The 22434-nt window shown below is 35.5% G+C and overlaps 3 protein-coding genes across 5 annotated transcripts; 1 reads left to right on the top strand and 2 right to left on the bottom strand.

Moving 5' to 3' along the window:
- Positions 1 to 672: 672 nt before the first annotated feature.
- On the top strand, positions 673 to 14750 carry LOC109080241 (sodium-dependent multivitamin transporter-like). 2 transcript variants are annotated; one of them, XM_042778023.1, is made up of 16 exons: positions 673 to 832; positions 3947 to 4405; positions 5265 to 5330; positions 5671 to 5722; positions 5837 to 5904; positions 6428 to 6582; positions 6818 to 6958; positions 7095 to 7224; positions 7901 to 7989; positions 8113 to 8225; positions 8345 to 8412; positions 8571 to 8657; positions 9131 to 9303; positions 9583 to 9686; positions 10921 to 11042; positions 11156 to 14750. In XM_042778023.1, exons 2-16 carry the CDS (start codon positions 4058 to 4060, stop codon positions 11294 to 11296), a joined length of 1857 nt encoding a protein of 618 aa, XP_042633957.1. In that variant the 5' UTR covers positions 673 to 832; positions 3947 to 4057; the 3' UTR covers positions 11297 to 14750. The 2 variants fall into 2 exon arrangements, with proteins under 2 accessions (XP_042633957.1, XP_042633958.1); XM_042778024.1 differs by lacking the exon at positions 3947 to 4405 and having other exon boundaries at positions 674 to 832.
- Positions 14751 to 14791: 41 nt separating this feature from the next.
- On the bottom strand, positions 14792 to 20484 carry LOC109080243 (epoxide hydrolase 1-like). 2 transcript variants are annotated; one of them, XM_042778026.1, is made up of 9 exons: positions 20349 to 20484; positions 18399 to 18595; positions 18113 to 18293; positions 17056 to 17274; positions 16800 to 16929; positions 16135 to 16349; positions 15946 to 16054; positions 15745 to 15867; positions 14792 to 15400 (listed from the first exon to the last, which is right to left on the bottom strand). In XM_042778026.1, the coding sequence occupies exons 2-9, from the start codon at positions 18582 to 18584 to the stop codon at positions 15190 to 15192; spliced, it is 1374 nt and encodes a 457-aa protein (XP_042633960.1). In that variant the 5' UTR covers positions 18585 to 18595; positions 20349 to 20484; the 3' UTR covers positions 14792 to 15189. The 2 variants fall into 2 exon arrangements, with proteins under 2 accessions (XP_042633960.1, XP_042633959.1); XM_042778025.1 differs by lacking the exon at positions 20349 to 20484 and adding an exon at positions 19621 to 20309.
- A 465-nt stretch (positions 20485 to 20949) lies between these two features.
- Positions 20950 to 22030, bottom strand: LOC109080247 (signal recognition particle 9 kDa protein-like). Its single transcript, XM_019095333.2, has 3 exons — positions 21869 to 22030; positions 21518 to 21586; positions 20950 to 21435 (listed from the first exon to the last, which is right to left on the bottom strand). The coding sequence occupies exons 1-3, from the start codon at positions 22028 to 22030 to the stop codon at positions 21316 to 21318; spliced, it is 351 nt and encodes a 116-aa protein (XP_018950878.1). The 3' UTR covers positions 20950 to 21315.
- Between the last annotated feature and the right edge of the window lie 404 nt (positions 22031 to 22434).

The following is a 22434-nucleotide window of genomic DNA, read 5'->3' as shown; positions in this document are numbered from 1 at the left end:
CATTCTAATGTATTCTGTACATTATAAACATGTCTAAAACCAATAATAAAACACACAATCCCATATAGATATATATATATGTATATATATATCTATATGGGATTGTGTGTTATATACATTGGATATATATATATATATTGCACATATAATATAATATATATAAATAATGTTGCACAGGGTTTTGTTATTTATTTTCTTGGCTACGCATCTCGGAACTTTTGAATTTTATGGATTGAAAAAAACTTTTTGAATATATATATGGATTTTTTTTTTTTTTTTTACCATTTTTTTAGATATATGGAAGGTTTTGGAAACAATCCATTTATATATATATATATATTTATACACACACACACACACACACCCATACATATATATATATATATATATATATATATATATATATATATAATTTCTTAGAATCTTATAGGCGCTAATCGCTTACTTTGCACTCAAAGTTGGAAATAATTTTTAAAGTGAGAAATTTTTTTGCCTTGCAGTCAGATCATTTAAACTTGTGTATGTGAACGTTTACCATTAAAATATGTCGTGAGTGATTTTTTTTTTTTACCATGACAATAATCACTTGTATCACATAACACTTCATGAGAGTTTTTTCCCCGCTTGGGAAAGCATGATTACTTTATGAATGTAGTGAGTGAGGTAGCGATGGTGACGTTCCAGCAGCGTGACGTCGGAAGCACGTGTATCAACTGTGGAGCAGCAACCTTTACTGTGATGTCAAGGAGAGTCCGTTAGTGGTCTGAACCGAGACTGGTTTAAACCTTTCTCCATTCATCACTCATTTTTCATTGGATGAACTCTGACCAAGGTAAGAGGATACATGATGGCTGAGCAGAATGCATAGACATATATGAGCAGAATGAATGACAAGGTAGGCTAGCTAACAAGCAGCTTCGGTGATTATAATGGAAGTGTTCTCTTTATTTGCGACGGAGCGCACACGTATTACTGTATGTTCTCGTGGGTAGCGCATATTTCGCTCTGATGTGATGACAATTTACATCAGCATTTCATTTCTTCAGGCATCGTGCAATTCTCCAAAGCTATTGCATGTAAGGACACAAGACATCCACAGGAAACATTAGCGCGAACACGTTGTAGCTGTCAGATGCAGCTCTTCGTAGCTGTACTTTACATCGGGTTAAATCTGTAACTCCTCTAACTATGAAATCAAATGTCAGAGCCGGTCTCTCTTTCTCTCTCTATTCCTGTGAGTAGTAACTTACACGCGCAATCTATTTCTTCTCGAGCTCGTGGCTCTGGTGCTCGCGCATAGCGCGTGGGTTGAGACAACTGACTGAAATAGTAAACCATCTTCGTTCAACTAAACGCCATTTTTCTTTAATGTTACGCTCATCAAATGTCGTTTTTATTAATATCGTGATGGACTGAAATTCACTTCAAAACAGTGTTGTATCCCGCTATTAAAACGAATTATGAAAATGTCATGGTGTCAGTGTTTGCAGACCCGTAATCTTAAATTAATATCGTGATGGACTGAAATTCACTTCAAAACAGTGTAGCCATATTTTTTTTATTAACATTTTATTTTGGAGTCTCGCACTCATGGCTGATCGAAATTCATCTTTGTTAAGGACTTATTAAAAGTGTCCAATTGGTTAAGGACATGGGTGGACTCAACCCAATACACAAACATAGGACCTTTTTTTGAGGAACATTGAAGCTATCTGATTTGATTAAAAAGTTCCAGGACAGTCATTATGTATCAGTATTCCAGTAAGTGGCTACGATAATTTTGTTTGTCAGATCTCATGTGGACTGATTTTGATCTTTGAACATTAATTTCTGTAGAGAATTACAGCCAAACATTGTTTTAGAAATTCAGCTTGCATAATAGCTATTGTAAAAAGATTTACAGCTGTGATTAATGTTTTGTTGGATGGAGAAGTTTAAAGGGATAGTTCACCCAAAAATGAAAATTCAGTCATTATTTACTCATCTTCATTTTTGTTCTAATGCTGCATGAGCTTCTTTCTTCTTCAGACCACAAAAGGAGAAATGTTAAAAAAAAAATGTTCTGTTCTTGCTCGTTGATATAATGGCAATGAATAGCTTCAAGCTTCAACAAAAAATATGCATGAATGATTACATATGATTTGTGCATATAGGGGCATATAATAGGATTATTATTATTATTTTTTTTATTTTTTTTTTTTTTGGAAACAACTTGAGGCTGAGTAAATAATGACAGCATTTAAAATTTTGGCTGAACTGTCTCTTTTTAGTGTCTTGGCGGTTTACATTTAGTCCAGTTCTCTCAAGTGCTGGTGAAACAATGACTTTTCAGACGTTGTTAATCATGATGGTTCTCACCAGTACTATAATTCACATTGGTACTTGTTCTATTAAATGTCTTTGTCTTGTTTTATTTACTGTTGTCAGCTATAGTGAGAGATTAATATGATTCTTATGACTCTAACATAGGAATTCTGGTCTGTGTTGGAATATAAAATTGCTGTGTTGGAATATAAAAGATTATAGTTATTTTTACTTGTATATTTATATTATTTTGCATTATTATTATTATTATGGATATATCATTAATAATTTTTTTTTAATTGTAAAGCTGTGTCTATCATCTTATTAGCCTTATTATCTTTGTTATTAGTTTTTCAGTTTCAGATATTTTTACATTTTATTATTGTTAGTATTAATAATGATGTCATTTCTGTGTACAACTTTCTGTTGTACCTTCAGTTTTTTAAAGATGCTGGTTTGAGGATTAATTTCTGACACACGTAATATAGGAACATATTGTCAGTTGTTATCAACAGTTCCCTGTTATGAAAACCAAGATAAAATTTAAAAAGATGAAGTTGTTATAACATAAAATGTACCTGACGGACAGCCTTGCCATGTAGCTAGGGCTAGAAATTGAAAGTGGTATTTCAAGGTAGAAAACATTGGGTTTTAGAATTAATTCCACTAAATTGACAGCCCTATTTATAAGACAAATATTGTGCCTTTTTTTTTTTTTTTGAATAAGGCAAATTATAGCGGCACCCAAGCTGAAGCAGCATAAATAATGGGACAGTTGGGTTGTTAGTTGATTGGATGGTTAGAACAGCTGATATTTACTATTAATTGTTGATGTCAGGGTACGAGTGTAATACAGTGGGTTCTGATGCTGCTGGTGTCCGTATGCAGGAGCAGGCCTTGATCATAGAGGCTAAACAAAATCAAACAGACACTTTGCTATGCCGTTATCCCACTGTTTGATCATCAAAAGCCTTGTGACCATAGAAACGATACAGGTTTGTCCTTATTTCGCCCCTTGATAGGCTACATCTCATTTAATTTCTTATCCATCATAGATGTTGTATTTTTTTAAAGTACTGAACTTTAAAACCCAGGCTATTTTGCAGAGTAATAGGAAAGAATCTGAGCAAACAGTCCATTTTGACAGCGAACCATGGCTTGCCAAATCTTTGCCTGTGTGTTATTGCATTTTTCTTCACTGTTCTGCAGATAAGAACTGGTCTGTCCTTTCTTTAAGAAGTTAGAAAGATTAAATTGGTGTGAAACCCTCCATTCCAACCCAAACATCTTTTGTGCAGTGTTGCTATCTGAGTTGTAACAAGAGCTTCTAGGTCAGAGTCTTTCACTCATGTCTTTATCATGCCACACGTGAGACTTGCCTTTAGCAAGCTAGCCGACACAACAGCTTTGATAACACAAAATGAACCTTGATGATCCACAGCCAGGGTTTGAAATATATGTATATATGAAATATATGTATGGTCTTTTTTTTCTTTTTTTTTGTTGCACATATTGCACAATGCATTCGTGTATATGTTTCCTTACTGCTAATTTTGCAAATCTGTAAATCTAGACAGTCAGTAATTATAATTTGGATATTCTGTTTGCATTTTTGCCTAAACGGTCTTTTAATTTTTTATAGCACGTCACCTACAGTTCTTCATGATTCACCTTACTGACCCTCCACTGACCCTCCACTGATAATCCAGGGGCCACATCACTCTGTGTGCTCCTCCCCACACCTCACGGCATCATGGGGGACATAGTCCTAATGCACTTCAGCACGGTGGATTATGTGATTTTCGTCTTGCTGCTAGTAGCCTCTGCAGGAATCGGCCTTTACTATGCCTTCTCAGGGGGTCGTCAGAGGACCACACAGGAGTTCCTGCTGGCCGACCGCAGCATGAGCTGTCTTCCGGTGTCCCTTTCGCTGCTGGCCACCTTTCAATCAGCGGTGGCCATCCTGGGTGCCCCATCTGAGATTTACACACATGGCACACAGTACTGGTTCCTGGGTTGCTCCTATTTCCTGGGCCTGCTCATCCCTGCGCACATTTTCATACCAGTTTTCTATCGGCTCCACCTTAGCAGCACATATCAGGTAGCACTTTAGAAATTCACTGTATTTGTTTGTTTGAGAGACTGAAGTCTGTGTCACTGTTTGGGAACTGGAGTTGGTTCTTTTGTTAATGAATCAGTCAAACTGGTTCACAAATCAGTCAGTAAATGATTCACTGGTGAATTAGTCTGAATTTATCCTTATTCAGTTATCATTAAACAACCAGAAAGTTAATGGGGGAAAAAAAAACATGTATATTCATTCAAAAACCTTCAGACCTTAGAACCCCAATGTTTTATAATAAGGATAACAGACAGTCAGTCGGTCATAATAGCAAAATAAACCCCAACATTATACAGAAATATTTAATAGCAGAATTCTAACCAAGCAGAATCAAGCATTCCAGAGCTCAAAATATAAAATTTTATGAGTAAACGTCTTAGTAAATAAGATGCACAGTATCATTCAAAAGTTGTTTTTTGAAAGTCTTTACTATAATTTTTGATCAATTTAATGCACCCTTGATTTAAAAATATATATATATATTATATATATATATATATTTTTTTAATATATATATATATATATATACAATACATATATATATATATATTTATATTACACACACACACACATATATATATATATATATATATATATATATATTATATATATATATATATATATATATATATATATATACACACATATATTAAATTGACAAAAATGACTGACCTATACCTGACCCCTGATCTTAAAAATCATCAAAATAATTGGGCTAGTAGCCAGTCCATCTATATGATTGAATATCATTTTGTAATTTTTGTAAATTGTAGTCCTCCCAACATTCCAAAAACTTTCTATATTTCTATTGATTGTGAATTCTTTTTCCTCTTTATAGTATCTGGAGCTTCGTTTTAGTAAAAGTGTTCGGATATGTGGCACTGTGACCTTCATCTTTCAGATGGTGAGTTGTGTCTAGCACCTGAATGTGTGCAATAGGATAATAATCTAAATGAATATTGTCTTTTACTCCAGTTTTGTTAGGCACAAAGACACCCTGTTGTCAGTATAAAAATTGGACTTTCACTTACAAACTTATTCTGACCCCCACCCCCCTCTGACATAATATTGACACAATATTTTACTCAGCGTTGTTGATCTAAAGTGTAATGATTCTCAGAACTATCAGTTACTAGACAGGGGGAATTTCATAGAAAAAAGTTATTATGTCCTAAAACAGTCTAGTGTGCTTTCAGAAAAGCATAACGGCTGTTTCATCTGTCTATTTATGTATTTTTATGCAGGTGATCTATATGGGAGTTGTTCTGTATGCTCCAGCACTTGCACTTAATGCAGGTAATTAAGACTACTGGTGCATAACTAGACATGCATGGTGATGTATCTATTTATGTATTTTTATTCATGTTTTTTGTTTTTTTATTGTTTATTTGAATTTGTTTGTGATCACAGTAACAGGTTTTGACCTTTGGGGGGCAGTGCTGGCCATGGGATTGGTGTGCACTCTTTATACAGCTTTGGTAAGTTGGAGACATGCATCAGTTTACAGAAGCATAGGGTCAGTAAAAGAAAATGAATACTTTCAGTTTTTAAAAGGAAAGGAATACTTTTAATCAGCAGGGATGCATTCAAATGATCATAAGTGACAGAAAAGACTATTATGTTACAAATTAATTTTTCAAGTTTTGAAATTTCTATTGATCATATAATACAGAAACAAAATCATTATTTACACCAAAATATTAAGCAGCACACCTGTTTTCAATGTTTATAACAATAAGAAATGTTTCTTTAGAACCAAATCAGTATATTAGAATGAATTCTGAAGGATCAAGACAAGTAATTAATGGAAAATTCAGCTTTTCCATCATAGGAATAAATTACACTTTCAAATGTTTTAATGTAGAAAACAGTTATTCTAAAATGTAATACTATTTCACAGTACATTTTTTTTTTTTTTTTTTTACTGTTTTTTGATTAAATGAATGTAGCCTTACTGCACATTATAACACACCTGTTCTTCTTTTCTCTTCTCTGCTCCAGGGTGGTCTGAAAGCGGTGATCTGGACAGATGTGTTCCAAACAATCGTGATGTTTGCGGGGCAGCTGGCAGTGATTATAGTGGGTACCCATCAGGCAGGTGGCATCGCTGAAGTATGGAAGAAAGCACAAAACGGCAGCCGTATCTCAGGCCTTGAGTGAGTGATGCGATTTTATATAATTTTACATTTATGCATTTAGCAGACGCTTTTATCCAAAGCGACTTACAGCGCATTCAGGCTATACATTGTTTTTACAGGTATGTGCGTTCCCTGGGAATTGAATTTTGTTTCATTTATGACTATCTAAACTATTCCGTTAAAATTATCTAACAAACACTGTACCAGAACTGTAACTGAAGCTCACATTCTTGTTCTGTGGTCCCCATGGCAGCCTGAACCCTGACCCTTTAGAGAGGCACACATTCTGGACTCTGGGAGTGGGGGGGGTTTTCCTCATGCTGGCCCTGTATGGAGTGAATCAGGCTCAGGTCCAGAGATACCTCAGCTCCCGCACAGAAAAAGTGGCCATAATGTAAGAAAACACTCAGCTCTTCCACACTCTGGTTAAGTCAATAGAAGTTGTTTTATGCACCATTTTTGCTCTTTCTGCTGTGTTGTTAAATTACTGCAACAAAAGGTTTTTTTTTTTGTGGTGTCTTGTTCTCCAGGTCCTGTTATGCAGTGTTCCCATGCCAGCAGATCGTGCTCACAATGGGCTGTTTAATGGGTCTGGTTATGTACGCCCGATATGGGGAGGAGAGCCCGCTGGATAAGGGCTACGTCAAAAGTAATGACCAGGTCAGATACAAAAAAAAAGATTTTTTTGACAGAAATGAATTCTTTTATTGAGTAACAATGTATTTGATTGATCAAATAAATGTACAGCATTTTAGAAGCTTTTGGTCTTTCTGTTTCATCACTGAGTAATGAAAAAATTTATCATCAAAATGTTTCCTCAAAAATATTAAACTGTTTTCAACATTGATAATAGTAAGAAATGGTTTTGAGCACCAAATCAGCATAATAGAATGATTTCTGAAGGATCATGTGACATGATCATGCTAAAAATTCAGCTTTGCATTACAGGAATAAGTTACATTTTAAAATATATTAAAATATTAAAATTGTAGCAATATTTCACAATATTTTCAATAAAATACATGCAAACATTAAAAACTCTTACCAACCCTAAACCCATATATATATATATATATATATATATATATATATATATATATATATATATATATATATGATATGATTGTTTATTTTTATGCAACAACCTGTCATTTTGAAAATCATTAATACATTTAGTTTTCATGATAAGGTGTTATAACCTTTATCATTCTCTTCTGTATGTGTTTATCATTTCTTGTTATCCTTCGATGTCAAGATCATCACACCATTGCTGAACTGATGTTAATTCGTCAGTTATTATGGGGAAGTCACGTTCCACCTCTCTCTCCTTCTGCAGATGGTGCTGTACTTTGTAATGGATGTGTTGCAAGATCTTCCTGGTTTGCCAGGACTTTTTGTCGCCTGCCTGTTTAGTGGAGCTCTTAGGTATCAACCAGATTTTGTGATGACAGTTCCTCCTATTACAATTTTCAAATTTTTTTTTAGTTTTTTTTTTTAGCTGTTGATCTTAATTTTCTTTCTTTAAATGGTGTCCAAATTATCTTACAGCACAATCTCATCTGCCTTCAACTCCCTGGCAACAGTTACCATGGAGGACCTGATCAAACCTCACGTGGCACCCATGACAGAGGCCCGTGCCACCTTGTTATCAAAAATGTTGGGTAAGCTATTTTTCAATAACTGTCTGAAAGGCAGAGCTTATTATTTCACTTATTAGTTTCTTTATGAGTTGTCCACTGGGATCATGGGGTAATCCTTTTTGTCATTAAATTCCCCACAGCACTTGGCTATGGTCTTGTGTGTCTGGCAATGGCATACATCGCCTCTTTAATGGGTTCTGTGCTTCAGGTGAGGTCCATTAATATCTAACATAGAGATAATAATAATAATAATAATAAAGTAAATGCAGATAAATACACAGATAAGTGTATTTTAGTGTAATGTATTCATACAGTTAACAATAATCTATATCTATGTATATTTTCCTTATTGTTTAACATCTTTAGGCAGCACTCAGTATATTTGGGATGGTGGGGGGACCTCTTCTTGGCCTTTTCTGTCTCGGGATGTTTTTCCCTTGGGCCAATTCCACTGTAAGTCAAACAAAGCATCCACATGTATACACAAATGTTCAAAAGAGTGGGGTCAGATTTTTGTTTTATAAGTCTGTATTTGTAAGTCTTTATATGACTGTATGCTCACCAAGGCTGTATTTATTGGATCAAAATACAGTAAATATGAAAAATACAGTAATATTATCAAACTTTTCTATTTTCTTCTAATATATTTTAAAATGTAATTAATTCCTGCGATGGCAGAGCTGAATTTTCAGCAGCCATTACTTAAGTCTTCAGTATCGCATGATCCTTCAGAAAACACTTTTGGTCAGTTTAATTAATCCTTGCTGATTAAAAGTATTAATTTGTTTTAAAGAAATCTAAATGACCCCAAAATTTTCAATAGTTTTGTAAATATCTTTTTTAGCAAGTGTCTTGTCACTAATGCATTTGGTGGAATTTGGTAGATATTTTCATGGTATGATTTCATGGACTGAGTGTGTTTTCAGGGTGCTCTTGTTGGGCTGGTATCAGGGCTGGTCATGGCTTTCTGGATCGGTATCGGCAGCTTTCTTTCACGAATGTCTGCATCTGCACTACCTGTGATGAATACCACCATCACACCTGATGTAGGAAACATGACAACAGCTCTCATGACGACGCTCATCACATCTAAACCCAGGTGCAAATTTTTAAGAAAGCAGTTCTCAAGAAATTCCTGTTTTAAAATGCTTTATTACTTCAGACCAAGCAAAAATCAATTCGTTTAGCTTCTGTGGCCAGTTGCATAAACTTCTTAGACAAATCGTAAAATTTAGTCATAACCAGAAGGCAGTTGCATAAAAACAATAATTGGCCTAATTTGAGACTGAAAAGTAAGACAATTCATAACGCCTTTTGAAAATGATAGCTATGTTACAGGCCAAACTGGCCCATTTATTCTGTTGTCTTGTATTTTCAGGCCTTCTGGAGTTCAGGCTCTGTACTCTTTATCATACATGTGGTACAGTGCTCATAATTCTGCCACAGTTGTGGTGGTTGGACTACTGGTCAGCTTTCTTACGGGTAAAGTGTGTTTCCAAACAAATCAAACACTCTACGTTTAAAGTTTTGTTTTGATGCTGATAAAGCTACCTTTGTGAATATGGCTCATCTGTTGTTTAATCTGTGAGACGTTAAGATAAGGTTAGAGTTTAAGTTTAGAGTAAGATTGCACAAGGAATTCATCTTAACTGTTCTTGAGTTTTTTTAGGATGTGTTTTCGAATGTGGGTGCTTTTGGTTTTGTGTAGATTTTTTGAGATGTGTAAAGGCAAAAAAAAAGATATATTTTTATATATGCTCAAGGAATTCATCTTAAATATATTTTTTTTTTAGATACACTGTTAATAATAATATCATCAAGTTTAGAATATTAAAACAAAAATGCTATGCAAATAAATTAAAGCTTATATTATGGGTAGATACACTGTTAAAACTAAAAAGAAAATATATCAAGATAATATTTAAATGACCTTTTGCTTGAACGTGCTTGTATTTTTACAATGACATATAGAAGCTAATCATATAAAAGTGAATTGACCTTATCATAATTGGCGAATTAATTTGCGATTATTAATAACGATTATCACAATTTACAATTAATGATGTTTATACCATTGTTTGATGCAACTGCATGGCATATTTTTATATAAAAATAAACAAGCTAAAAACACTGAAAACGGAAAAACTTTTAGTGCTTTTGTATAGTATTAAGCCTCAAATGTCAACTATATACATCGGATTGGTTTCTTCTTTAAATTGTAAAAAAGTAAAAATATGAATGGTATTATAATGTTATACTAAAACTAAAATTAAAATAATGGGAAAAACCCTTAAGATAACATGTAGAAAGAAAAAAATGCATAAGCACACAGAATAACCGCTTTGAACGATTATATAATTGTGGCATCCATAATTGTAATCGTGATTAGAAATTAGATTAATTGTGCAGCCCTAAATACATAATTGTAATCGTGATTAGAAACTGGATTAATTGTGCAGCCCTAATGTATATATTTAGTGTAGTTTTGGTCTTTTTTTTTTATTATTTTTTTTGTGCTTAAAAGTTTGAAAGTCCTTGGTGTCGGTTATACATTGGTTTTTATTTTAGTTTTTCATCTAATATTTATAGTTTTATTTCAGTTATTTAAATTACCAAAAGCTAATTTTAATAGTTTTAGTATTTACAATGTACAATAACAACATTGATTATTAGGCTGCAACAAGGTTCTTTTTTTTTCTGCTTTGTGCACACTCAGGACCCTCGAAGGAGAAAGATTTAAACCCAGGTACGATTTACCCTGTGCTTGGCAATTTGCTGTTCTTTCTGCCCCAACGCTACAGGGAGAAACTCTGCTGTGTTACCCCACTGGATGACAAGGTAACTCACTTAAATGCTCAGCTGAGCTGCACTTATGAATCAAAACCCAGTTTCAAATACAGCGTTCTTTCTTCTGTTATGAATGGTTATGTATGTCTGTGCCTATGCTATAGTCTAAAGTCATGGATTGTCAGCCTTACCTGATGACCCGGAAAGAGAGCAATGGCGTTGCCTATACTGAAGAGGAAGGAGAACAGAAAACCACCCAGCCTACTTGCAACCTGGCCCATACGGTGCAGGAAACAGCCTTGTGAAATGTCCCACACAGCGACAGTCCTAAAGGGTCTTAGTTTCCCACAGGATGTCAGTTATGATGCCAAAACTGCGTGCAAATTCACAATCTCACTGTTTTCTCCTGTTGAATTTGGTAAGAATCTTGAGTGCATAAGTTGTGGTTTGTATTGTGGGCCCTTTGCAATATTAGTACGCTGTTCCCTCAACTGCCAGTGATCTCGTTTATATGTGGTACTTTCTGATGTCAGTGGTCTGTGTCATAAAAATTCTGTTATGTTTAGATCTTGAATGATTTGAGATGTATTGAGCGATACAAGTGATCACCTAAACCTAGTTTACATGTCCTAAACTGAATCTGAATATTGTTGAATATTGTATATACACACACAAATCAAAGAAATCATACTGAACGTCAGGTTATTGGATGGTTTATCAACCGAAAGAACTCAGTGTGCACAAATCTATAGTCGTTTAATGTCAGTGCCATTCGAGTTTTGGGGGTTTTCTCTCCCAAAGATTTTGTTTCATCCAAAGTTCACTACATTAGCCTTTCCATTCTGTTTGCCTTGAATGCACTACTGTCCATGTGTTTGTTCTCTAAACGGAGTTCAACGTTTACAGTGAATGAAGAATTGCTAATATTGCAAATGTAAATGTAGTAAACTTTTAGCTTGACATTCATGAAAAGACCATCCGACATGAAGAATTCTCGTGTTGCGATAAATAGAGTGAATCTAATGCATGTTGAATCTCTAGTTCCCTCACTGAAGCCCATTGTTTGTGACAAGTGCCTCCTCATATGAATGTATGACGTAGTTTTGTGACTGGATCATTGCTTTAGTTTGCAGTTTCTTCAACTAGCCCAAATGCCCAAATGGTCTTGACCTTGATAGGATCATTTTTAAGTATCTGGACACTTCACTATTGAACTCCCATGATGCTTTGCATTGTGAGAGCCTGGCTAACTATACTTTAGCATCTCCGAAAAAGTTTTAAATTTGCCTGTATTAAATATTGTTTTGGTATGGATGATTATTTACCAAACGGTCATGTTAGAAATGTTCTTGTAGACAAGTTGTTTAAATGTTATAATAGCCTATTCAAATATTTGATCTTAGATATATAAGTAAAGATATGTGTTATAGTATCAAGATTAACGGCACAGAATTGAAACCTTAGTGTGTTACTGACAAGAATTCTCAGTATTAGCATATGGATTGATTTGGTTGCACTTGTTTTCTTGTAATTTGATTCGTTTTTTTTTTTTTGTTGTTGTTTTTTTTGTGGTTTTTTGATGTTATAATGGCATTTTTTGTGCTTTGCTGTCTAGTCTAAATTCATACCTCAGTCTAAGCCATACCATTTTTGGTTGCTGTAGGATTCCTAGGTCCTTGTATTGTGCCTATGACTGGAATGAAAGCTTTCTCTGAACCTGTCACAATCTCACAAGCACAGGCAGTCGGTTATATTTTCAGGTTACGCACTCTGGGTCAATAGTCTCTCATCCATCATCCATTTTTTTTGTTTGTTTGGGTTCGTTATTGTGGGTGTATCATCTTGGTCTGGTGGCAGGTTTCAGTTTAACATTCGTCTCCAAAGAATCATCCTATTCGGAATCATGTTAGTCATGTGTGGAAACATTAGTCGGTTCACACAGAATGCATTTTTGCATTCCACTGTGGTGTGTTGTTTAAATTATTTTCCAAAGTAAACGCACTGTTGCGCTCCATCTCCTTGATTTTTCAGCATCCCACTCATGAGCGATGCATTTTTTACTGTTTTAAAATAAGTTAAAATACAAGCGTTAAAATAAAGTGGGTCGAGACCCAGTTTTTTTAAATGCAAGAAATACTGAGATCTTTTATCACTGCGCTGCTTCTCGTGATTTTAGATTTAAGAATCACATACAACTTTTATCATTGCGCCACTTCTCACTCGTTCAATTCTCATTCAGTTCGATTTTGTAATGCTGTCTTTTTGTTTTTAAGCCACTTTTTGTCCATCTGCAGTGTTTTTCATGCAGCTTTTAGAGCATCACACGCAGTGAACACTATATATTTAGGACGCTACTTCATGTTAAACAAGCATGAAATGGACCTCAATGCGCCTTCCTTTCCATTGCAACCCCTGTTTTTGAACACAATTACACATCGTGTGTAAACGGCCCCAAGGGTTTTGCATTTAGTTAAGTGATGACCACTCTACATATCAAATGAGCTTCACACTTATATTGACAGCAATGAATTATGACATTAATCTCCAGCCTAACAGTGTAAGATTCAAAACTAGACAAGGGATAGTAGTTGGTGTGAAATTTCTGCAGTGGAGCAGATTTAAGTTTAATGTTCTGTCATTCTTTAACACGCAGTGGTATTATTTTTTTTTTAATTCATCCCGTTCAATCTATTAGAATAATGTTGACATTCAGGTATGAAAATAAGAAATTGTTTGGATTTTGTTAACTTTAGTAACATTCCAGTCAAAGGGTCCAACACAGATAATCTCTTTATTGTAAAATGTAAACATAACTTGATTTTTCATAAGATCTGTCACTATATTCAATGTGTAAAAGCCTTTTTTTTTTTTACATTATTAGTGTCATAATGTACGTATGAGTCAGACTGCATATAGAGCTGCCATCTGTCATACCTGAAATTACTTGAATTATGTGTGCAAAATGCTTTAAAACTCCCATATTTTTAATAGTACAGAGCACTTGCATTTATAGACTGAATATTGCATCTGAATTGTTCCACTGATCATTTCTCTTTGTCCTAAGAAAGTCTTAATTCAGAATGCATTTCCCCTGTGAGCAATCAAAGGAGGAATAAATCACAAGGACATTTTAAAACTGCCTACAACAGGACAAACTGTTAAGGCACAGGCAGGGATCGACCTATTATAAACTATGCTGTCCTACAATCTAAAACTGTGTGACCCTAAGAGAATTAACCTTGGGGGCCTGTGTGGGGAAAAAAAAACACTGAACTGTACTGTGAGAATTGTTTATTTTTAAATACTCATTTTATATGATAAGCGCAACTCTCATAAGTGCAAAATAAATATTTCGATACATGATATTTATGTTTATATAAATATTATGAGAATATTTATTTTTTATAGAAGTTTACCTATTTTATTTTCCCAAATATGCATTCCAGAAAACCATAAGCAATGGAGTCTGACCAGCTTCATTGCTTTGGTCGTGCCTTCACTTAGTGTCTCTTTATTTGATTGGTCATGAAAGTTCTTGCCAAGAACTTTCCATTATGTGAAAAAGAGGCCAGCAGAGCATCTATAGCGATGATACCTTTATTTATGTAGATGAATGCAGAATAGAGGAACAGATATACTTAGCCACTCTAGTGGGCATTACTTTGAATCATGAACACTCATTTTTCCTCTTGACGAAATGTTTGTAATGAGAAAGTGATATAAAATTTGTCTTGATAACAATAAAAATGTCTTCCCGACTGTCTTTTGTCATTTCAGTCACTGCCACATTATCATAATCATTCAATAACTGCACTTAAGAGTGCTTTAATAAAGGATTGACTATCATTTCATACAGTTTAACATCAGCATTAAATTGATTCCTGTCCCACTCAAAATCACTTCAGAACACTTCAGCATCTCTACAAATAATCAGTGAAATGTCTAAAGCAAGCTCCTGTCATCATTTAATCATGTAATCATTTAAATTGTAATAAAACTAAGGCACATCGTACAAATAAAATATTGTGTTAATATATTCCTAGGATTAAACAGTGCTATTACTTAAAAATGAACATAATATATTTGTTTATAATAGTTTTTGACACAGTAATGATTAGGATTAGCCATTGGTTGTGCTCCAAGGGCTGTTTTTTACTTCCATTAGCCCATGAAGATGAATAAAAGGACAGAGAACTATTTATTTCTTCTCTCTCTTTTCCACAATCTTGACAAAGTTCTGAACATCCTCTGCCAGTAACTGCGGCTCCTCCATAGCAGCAAAATGCCCCCCGCGTGCCATGGGAGTGTAAGTCTTGAGCTTATAGTATTTCGGTGTCACCCATGATTTAGGGGAGTGCGTCAGCTCATTAGGGAAAGAGGCCACACCTGTTGGAACGTAAACTGGAAGCCTATTGGGTAAAAAGAGACATTGCATACTAATGTTGCGATTTTGCATTGTCATTTGGGGTCAGTAAGTTTTTTTTTTTACTCCATCAGTTACTGCATTAAATTGCATTGCATTGCATTAAATTTACAATATTACCGTTTCTAATTTATTTTTCATCAAATAAATGCATCCTTGGTGAGTACAAAAAAAAAAAACATCAAAATAATTTTCCAATCCCAGACAGCAGTGTACATATTTACACATAGCCCAAATGTCTTTAAATACTTAAGGGAACACAATATTGATGAGTACTGAACAGAAAACACAGCTTCACGTAATGTTAATCCAAGCCTGTAGTTCACTTACTTTGCATGGGGCTGATTCAGGCCTTTGCTGAAGTTCTCCTTGTAGAAACGCATGGAGGATATGATGGACCCAGAGGTCCAGTAGATCATCACATTCGTCAGAAGATCATCAAGAGAAAACTTCCTGTTGGGGAATCAACATTATTTAACTGAAAAACACACTTCACCAACCTATAATAAAGCTGAAATCAAATATGACTACCTCTCCAGTCCACCATCCTCAAGGTTCTTGAATTCAGGATCAGTCCAGGTTGAAAACTTCTCCAAAATGTAGGCAGCCAAACCAACGGGAGAGTCATTCAATCCACGGCCTGTGCAATACAGCTTCAAATCAAAGTCTATTGTCTATTTAAAGATGCACACATTTTAAACATTTCAATATGTCTCTCACCTGCAGTGTCAGGTTTAGTGGCCTGTATGTGCAGGTATCCAGTCTCCCTTATTCTGTCTACTACAAGCTTTTCCATAGTGGGGAAAAGGCGTTTCACATCATGCTCGGTGAAGCCAAAGAGTTTGGGAAATCGGCGACCAAAAAGTATGGACAACATTATGAGAAGGCCTCCTTTACTTGGAGGAGCAAAGTTAATGTGGAGGCCTTTCACAGCACTGAGGAGAACAAAGATAAACAACAAAAATCCTTAAAATCTTTCAATTACTTTTTACACTGTTTATTTCTAAACACATCATCTTCTCTAACCTTGAGGGTTATCTGACTTTAAAGGGTTACTCCACCGCAAAATGAAAATTTAGTCATTATTCACTTACTCCATGTCATTCCAAACCTGTTAAAGCTTCGTTCGTCTTTGGAACACAATTTAAGATATTTTGGATGAAAACCGGGAGGCTTGAGACTGTCCCATAGACTGCCAAATAAAAATTGTTGTTTTTTTTTTTTTGTAGAAAAGCTACAATGCCATTTTGCTCCAAACTGAATGCATCTAATATTATAATTACTTCCCAACTTGTAAACATGAACTTCCCAGGGGGACTTAAATGTTTTGGATAAAGTGGGGCCTTGGAGTCAAAAAAGTTGAGAAGCACTACTTTTATACATACTTGGGCTCCAGCTGGGCCATATTAGTTGTAATAAGCGAGCCCCAGTCTCCTCCCTGAACATAGTACTGGTTGAAACCAAGCCTCTTCATCAGTTTATTGAATATGTGTGCTGCACATACACTGTCAAAACCTGTGCAAAGTATACATTTTGATTCTTTTTTTAAAAAAAAGCAAAACAGGGAAAATATTTAATAGACTAATCCACATTTATTTGAAACAATAAAATATCTGTTAGGCTGGGTTGTTTGCCCTTTACCTTTTTTATGTGGGGCCTCTGAGAAACCATAACCAGGTATTGAGGGACAAATGATTTCGAAGGTAATGTCATCAGGACTGGATGGCTCCGTAAGCAGGGGGATCATACCATAAAACTCATAGAAGGAGCCTGGCCATCCATGTACAATCATCAGAGGCACAGCACGGGTTCCCTCAGCAAGGCTCTTTGGTTTCACGTGAATATAGTGAATATCAATACCTTTATTTAAACAGAGAACACAACACAAAACAAAAATGAAATTAGTTGTGGAGTATTATAAAATATCAAACAGAAGCATCTTCTTGCACAGAAATGTAGTTCTTTAAGGAATAGTTCACCCAAAAAAATAAACATTTGGTGAAAATTTAATCAACCTCATATCATCCAAGATTTAGATGAGTTTGTTACTTCATCAGATCAGATTTGGAGAAATTTAGCACTACATCATTTACCTACCAAAGGATCCTCTGCAGTGAATGGGTGTCATCAAAATGAGTTCAACCAGCTGATAAAACATCACAATAATCCACATGGCTCCAGTTGATCAATTAATGTCTTGAAGCAAAAAGCTTTGTGTTTGAAAGAAGCAAATTTTTCAAGATGTTTTTTTAACTTAAAGTGAAATGGAGGCCAGCTGGTAAGAGCTGTGCAGGTAAACCTCACTCCCCTGATCTCAAGAGGCGCACTAGTGACTGATGCTAGAGGCTGCGGTCTTTAGCATCCTTGTTAGCATGCATACCTTCCATGCCAGCAACCCAGGTTTGAGTTCTGCTCGGAGCGGGGTGGTTAGGACCAGAGGTGTTACATTGGCGCAGTGACCCAGATGGGAGTGAGGTTTAAAAATCTTAACCACACAGCTTTTCACAAGATGTTAACTGATGGACTGGAGTTGTGTGCATTACTCATGGATTATTGTGATGTTTTATCAGCTCATTTGGACTTTCATCCTGACGGTACCCATTCACTGCAGAGGATCCATTAATGAACAAGTGATGTAATGCTGAATAGCGCCAAAAAATCATACCATTACTATGGCTGTGTACTAGTCAGGGCTCACCTTCGATTTTGGTTTTGAAATGAGGGTATTTGTTTAGCTTATCCACTTGTTTTCTCCAGTTGAAATCATTCCTCCAATAAGACACAACCTTCTCAAGGTATTTGGAGTTAAAGCCATAGTTAAACTGACTGTCTTCAAGAGAAGGAAAGGAGCGGGTCTGATCTAGCCTGCGGTGTAGATCCTAAAGATAATAAAGGAGATTTTGCTACAGACAATACACACCAAAATGTATTTCCAGTGAAACATCTATATGAAATTTTATTCTGATCATGACATCAGGAATTACCTCAATCTCTTCTGAAGTTGTTTCAACTCTGAAAGGGCGGATACTGTCGTCCTCGGGTCCTTGGGGACAAGCTCCCACACCCCACCACCCATCATGTGCTTTAAGGACACTCTTTCTTCTTTTCTTCAGGAATACCAGGGCTACCACAACTCCGAGCCCCAATGCCACTGCCAACTCGATGTACATGGTTTAAGGTCCTAGAATGAAGCAAATAACATGTTTATCTCCTTGGAGTAAGCTGGAGTGTCTTGCGCAAGGTAGAAATGATGATAGTTAGCTCATGGATCACCCCTTGAAGAGTCTGAACCTTTTATACGAGCACTACCCTTACAAAAAAGAAGTTTATTCAAGTGTGCTATTAGTATACTTCTTTTAAACAAAAAATAGGAAAGTATGCTTTTAGTTTACTTTTTATGTACTTCTCAGAAATGGGCTTTATGTACTTCTCAGAAATATACTTAAAATGACATTTAAGTATACTTGACTTATACTTACAAAAAGTCTAAATATACTTGAACTATACTTAAGTATACTTAATAAAATAAACTTGAAGTATACTACTTTTTGGTAAGGGTAAGCAACATGCTTTTATTGCATGCATGCAGGAAAATGGAGCAAAGGTTTATTGCTGCACAGCATTCCCAGCACTGGGATTAGGATGGACAAAGCTCTGTGGTTACAACATCTGGGGAACAATTCATGACAAAGCACTTCTCTGTCTAACTCCCAACGCACACTAAACACCCTGTAAACAGGAATGTCAGAATGTGGGCTGTTCTTTTAATTATGTATTATTCACATAAATATCATAAATTCACCTGACATATTACTTTTTCTACACAAACAATTTTTTTTTTAAATATCTGAATAATTATTTTAATCTGAGGCTAAATAATTTTAGTGGAATTCTAGTAAGAGACTAATAAGCAACTCTTTTTTTAGTCTTTTTCTTGAAAGAAAAAAAATATGAACCATCAAGTAGCTAAAATAACATGCACAGTAGTGACTTCTTAATTGCATTTACCTTAATAAACTTATTATTGAACGAGGAAGTGCAAGCATAACCAGTGATTTGATAATCATAATTACACATGTACAGAACGTGCTATAGCAACACGTTAACCGATTGATATGCTGTTGCTTTGGATTAATATTAATGAAAAACTAGCTTAATTCTGCAAAAACGTCATGATTAAAAACACCAGACATGAAGCACACTCACCTCAATAAGTAGCAAAGTAAGTAGACGTCACTCCCACGGATCGTTGGCTAAACGTATGATGCATATCATAGACATCATATGATCATATGAAAAGTGGAAACACTTCAGGAGTGTCGAAGTCGTCATCGGATTGGTTGAATTCTACAGGATTTCCGAGAGACGTGTGTTTCGCGTTTTTATAGTCTACGTTTCTTTAACGTTCTGTCCGGAAACAAAGATACCGTTGTGCCAAACCCCCTCAAGAAAGAAGAAAGCCGTAGTATTTACAGGTGTGACGACGAACGCTTATCAAGATCAACTAAACACTGGAGTTTCAAATGTATGTGAAATATTTAAAGTTCGCGGCACAGGATCTTTCAATTACTTCGAGAGTTTTACACCACCTGTCTGTGATTGCAAGAGTCTGTTTTTTTTTTTCACAATGTTGTGATTGTAATTAGGTAATAACCTTTTGCAATAAGTCGTTCTAGAAATCAAAATATTTAAAATGTAACCAAAAGAAAACGTTTTACAAATATAATTGAACCATGGTAATTTGTGATATTATTTTGGCTTCGTGTATGGAAGAAACAGATGTGAAGCACGAGACGTTTTGCCTGTTACAGTTGACTAGAGCAGCGCACGCTGGGTTTTCTGAGGTAATAATACACTTATGTTTCACTACAATTTATATCCGTTAGTTTGTTAAACTAACATATTGGTGTCATGATAACATTTGTGTAGGTTACCTTAAAGAACGATGACAGCGCTGAAAAAAATCTCCCTGCTCAGCATGGCCTACTCACAAAATACGATATCCATGGTTGTAGCTTATAGAGAGAGATTTATTCTGCATCCATGTCTTAACATTTACCACAGTGGCTGTACATCCTCACACGATTTTTGTCCGCCTGAGGAACCCAAGTTGCTATTTTAAACATGACCGTTTAAGGGGGTAAACTACTGGTAGGTCATCCTAAGCAGGTAGGCCAGATTTCCTGTAAACAATAAATTGCATCTATCAACCAAAACAGAAGTTTCAGTAAAATTAGATATAAAACCGAAAATTTAAATAGTTCAAAAACTACGTTACAATTTTGAGAACTTGGAGTAGTTGTAGTTGTTATAAAACTGACACCCTTCACAGCTGTTCTCTTATCTTAAGAAAAAACAGTTTTTTGGACAGAAGCATATTGCCAAATATTGAAATAAACAACAACTGCTTTTTAAATGATTTTAAAACACTCATTATTTGTAGACAGTAATGCTTGTAGAGTAAAATAAAATAATAATAATAAAACAAAAAAAAAAATTTGGGTGTGTGTGTTGTTCATGCATGGATATACAAACTTCAGGACTGGGATTTTATTGTAATCTAAGAAATGAAGAAGGTCCTGCTTCAAACTGTTTTCTTAAATGTTGTCGCAGTTAAAACGTACTTTCTCCAAACATAAAATAATAGGCAGACCAAATGAAAACAGCTGTATGATCATTATGACATTGTCCGATCTCCAAACAGGAACACAGAAATCAGCCTCTTGTAGGATGTTCTCGCTGCTTGCTCTCCAAACGAGCATAATCTTAAACATTCTCAGTAAACAGTCACTATACATCAACCAAACTTGATCTCCATCCTCCTGCAGGTCCATCTCTTTTCACTGCCAGTAGTACTGAGCAACAAACAACTGTCCAATCCCAACAGGTCCTTTGATTCATTCAGTCTGTTTCCATGGCTCCACTGTGGGACTCTTTGGAGACCATTAATCTCATCAGCTTCCCATGCAGTTTCTCGATCTTCTTTACATCTTGGGCCTGGTCAGTTTTGTACTGTAAACACTAAAAGAAAACATAGTCAAAACAACGTGACCTACACAAGACCACAGACAAAACCGTATATTTGCAGGAGCTCAAAACTTACCACAGCATCATCTGTGACTTTCAGACATAGATTTCCATCACAGTGTCGATATTTCAGAACCACTCTTACCTGAAAAAATAACATTAACAAAACAGTTACGTACATTCAAGTACAGTACACGTTCAGTTAAGTACATTTCAGGGCTTATACAGCAGCCTTTCTCTGCCCGACAGTTGCATTTAGACGCAATATATACATGACATCATATATTTTACGCACAGACGACATATCAAATTTACTCTAAAACACATTTCCAAAAATTTGAATAAGTTGCTTTTGACTGTAAAATATGTGAACATGAGCTGTGCCTGTAGCCAGCAGCCTCAGACTAAGAGGTTGTTTATCAGTTACCTTCATCGGATCCGTCAAATAAAGCTTTTCTGCCGCTCGCGCAAACTCTTCCCACGTCTGATAATAAGGCATGATGTCATAAACCGTAAATAAAGGGTATCTTATTAAATATTTTAACGGCGTAGCAAAATACAGCTGTTTGAAGCAAAACCCAGGTGGCATAAAATATGGCCACCTTCAGTCGTAGAAAAATGCACTCTGATTGGTCGGCAGCTGAACTGGCAAATAGAAAACATGCACACTGATGCGTACACACTACGTAGTCTACGTGTCGGATTTGAGGCTCGTGATTGGTTCATAGGAATAGAATGCGCGTGTGGAACTGTGGAATGACCAGCGTTAAATGGGTAGAAAAACGGGCGGAGCTTGTCACGTGGTACTTGTTTCATTTCGCGGCGCTGGGTGGATCAATCATAGTATTTGTGATGACTGTATTTAAAATCATTTTTATAGTAATTGCTAAATCGGAGTTCAGTAGTTATGTTAGTTACATGTCCCTTAGAATAACAGATAAACTATTACACGTGCTATTCATGCGCCCTCTGCCTAGAGGAATATATAAGAAC

Source organism: Cyprinus carpio, chromosome A20 (genome assembly GCF_018340385.1).
Source record: "Cyprinus carpio isolate SPL01 chromosome A20, ASM1834038v1, whole genome shotgun sequence".
NCBI lineage: Eukaryota > Metazoa > Chordata > Actinopteri > Cypriniformes > Cyprinidae > Cyprinus > Cyprinus carpio.
This window is presented reverse-complemented; position numbering and strand designations above follow the sequence as displayed.

Excerpts from the sequence above, each read along its gene's own strand:
- LOC109080241 (XM_042778023.1), top strand. The coding sequence starts at position 4,058 with ATGGGGGACATAGTCCTAATGCACTTCAGCACGGTGGATTATGTGATT. Across the intron at positions 6,959-7,094 it reads ACAGAAAAAGTGGCCATAAT|GTCCTGTTATGCAGTGTTCC; the intron begins GTAAGAAAACAC and ends CTTGTTCTCCAG. Across the intron at positions 7,990-8,112 it reads CTGTTTAGTGGAGCTCTTAG|CACAATCTCATCTGCCTTCA; the intron begins GTATCAACCAGA and ends ATTATCTTACAG.
- LOC109080247 (XM_019095333.2), bottom strand. The coding sequence starts at position 22,030 with ATGCCACCTGGGTTTTGCTTCAAACAGCTGTATTTTGCTACGCCGTTA. Across the intron at positions 21,587-21,868 it reads ATTTGACGGATCCGATGAAG|GTAAGAGTGGTTCTGAAATA; the intron begins GTAACTGATAAA and ends TTATTTTTTCAG. Across the intron at positions 21,436-21,517 it reads AAGTCACAGATGATGCTGTG|TGTTTACAGTACAAAACTGA; the intron begins GTAAGTTTTGAG and ends GTTTTCTTTTAG.
- LOC109080243 (XM_042778026.1), bottom strand. The coding sequence starts at position 18,584 with ATGTACATCGAGTTGGCAGTGGCATTGGGGCTCGGAGTTGTGGTAGCC. Across the intron at positions 16,930-17,055 it reads AGAGGCCCCACATAAAAAAG|GTTTTGACAGTGTATGTGCA; the intron begins GTAAAGGGCAAA and ends TACTTTGCACAG. Across the intron at positions 16,055-16,134 it reads CACTAAACCTGACACTGCAG|GCCGTGGATTGAATGACTCT; the intron begins GTGAGAGACATA and ends TGTATTGCACAG.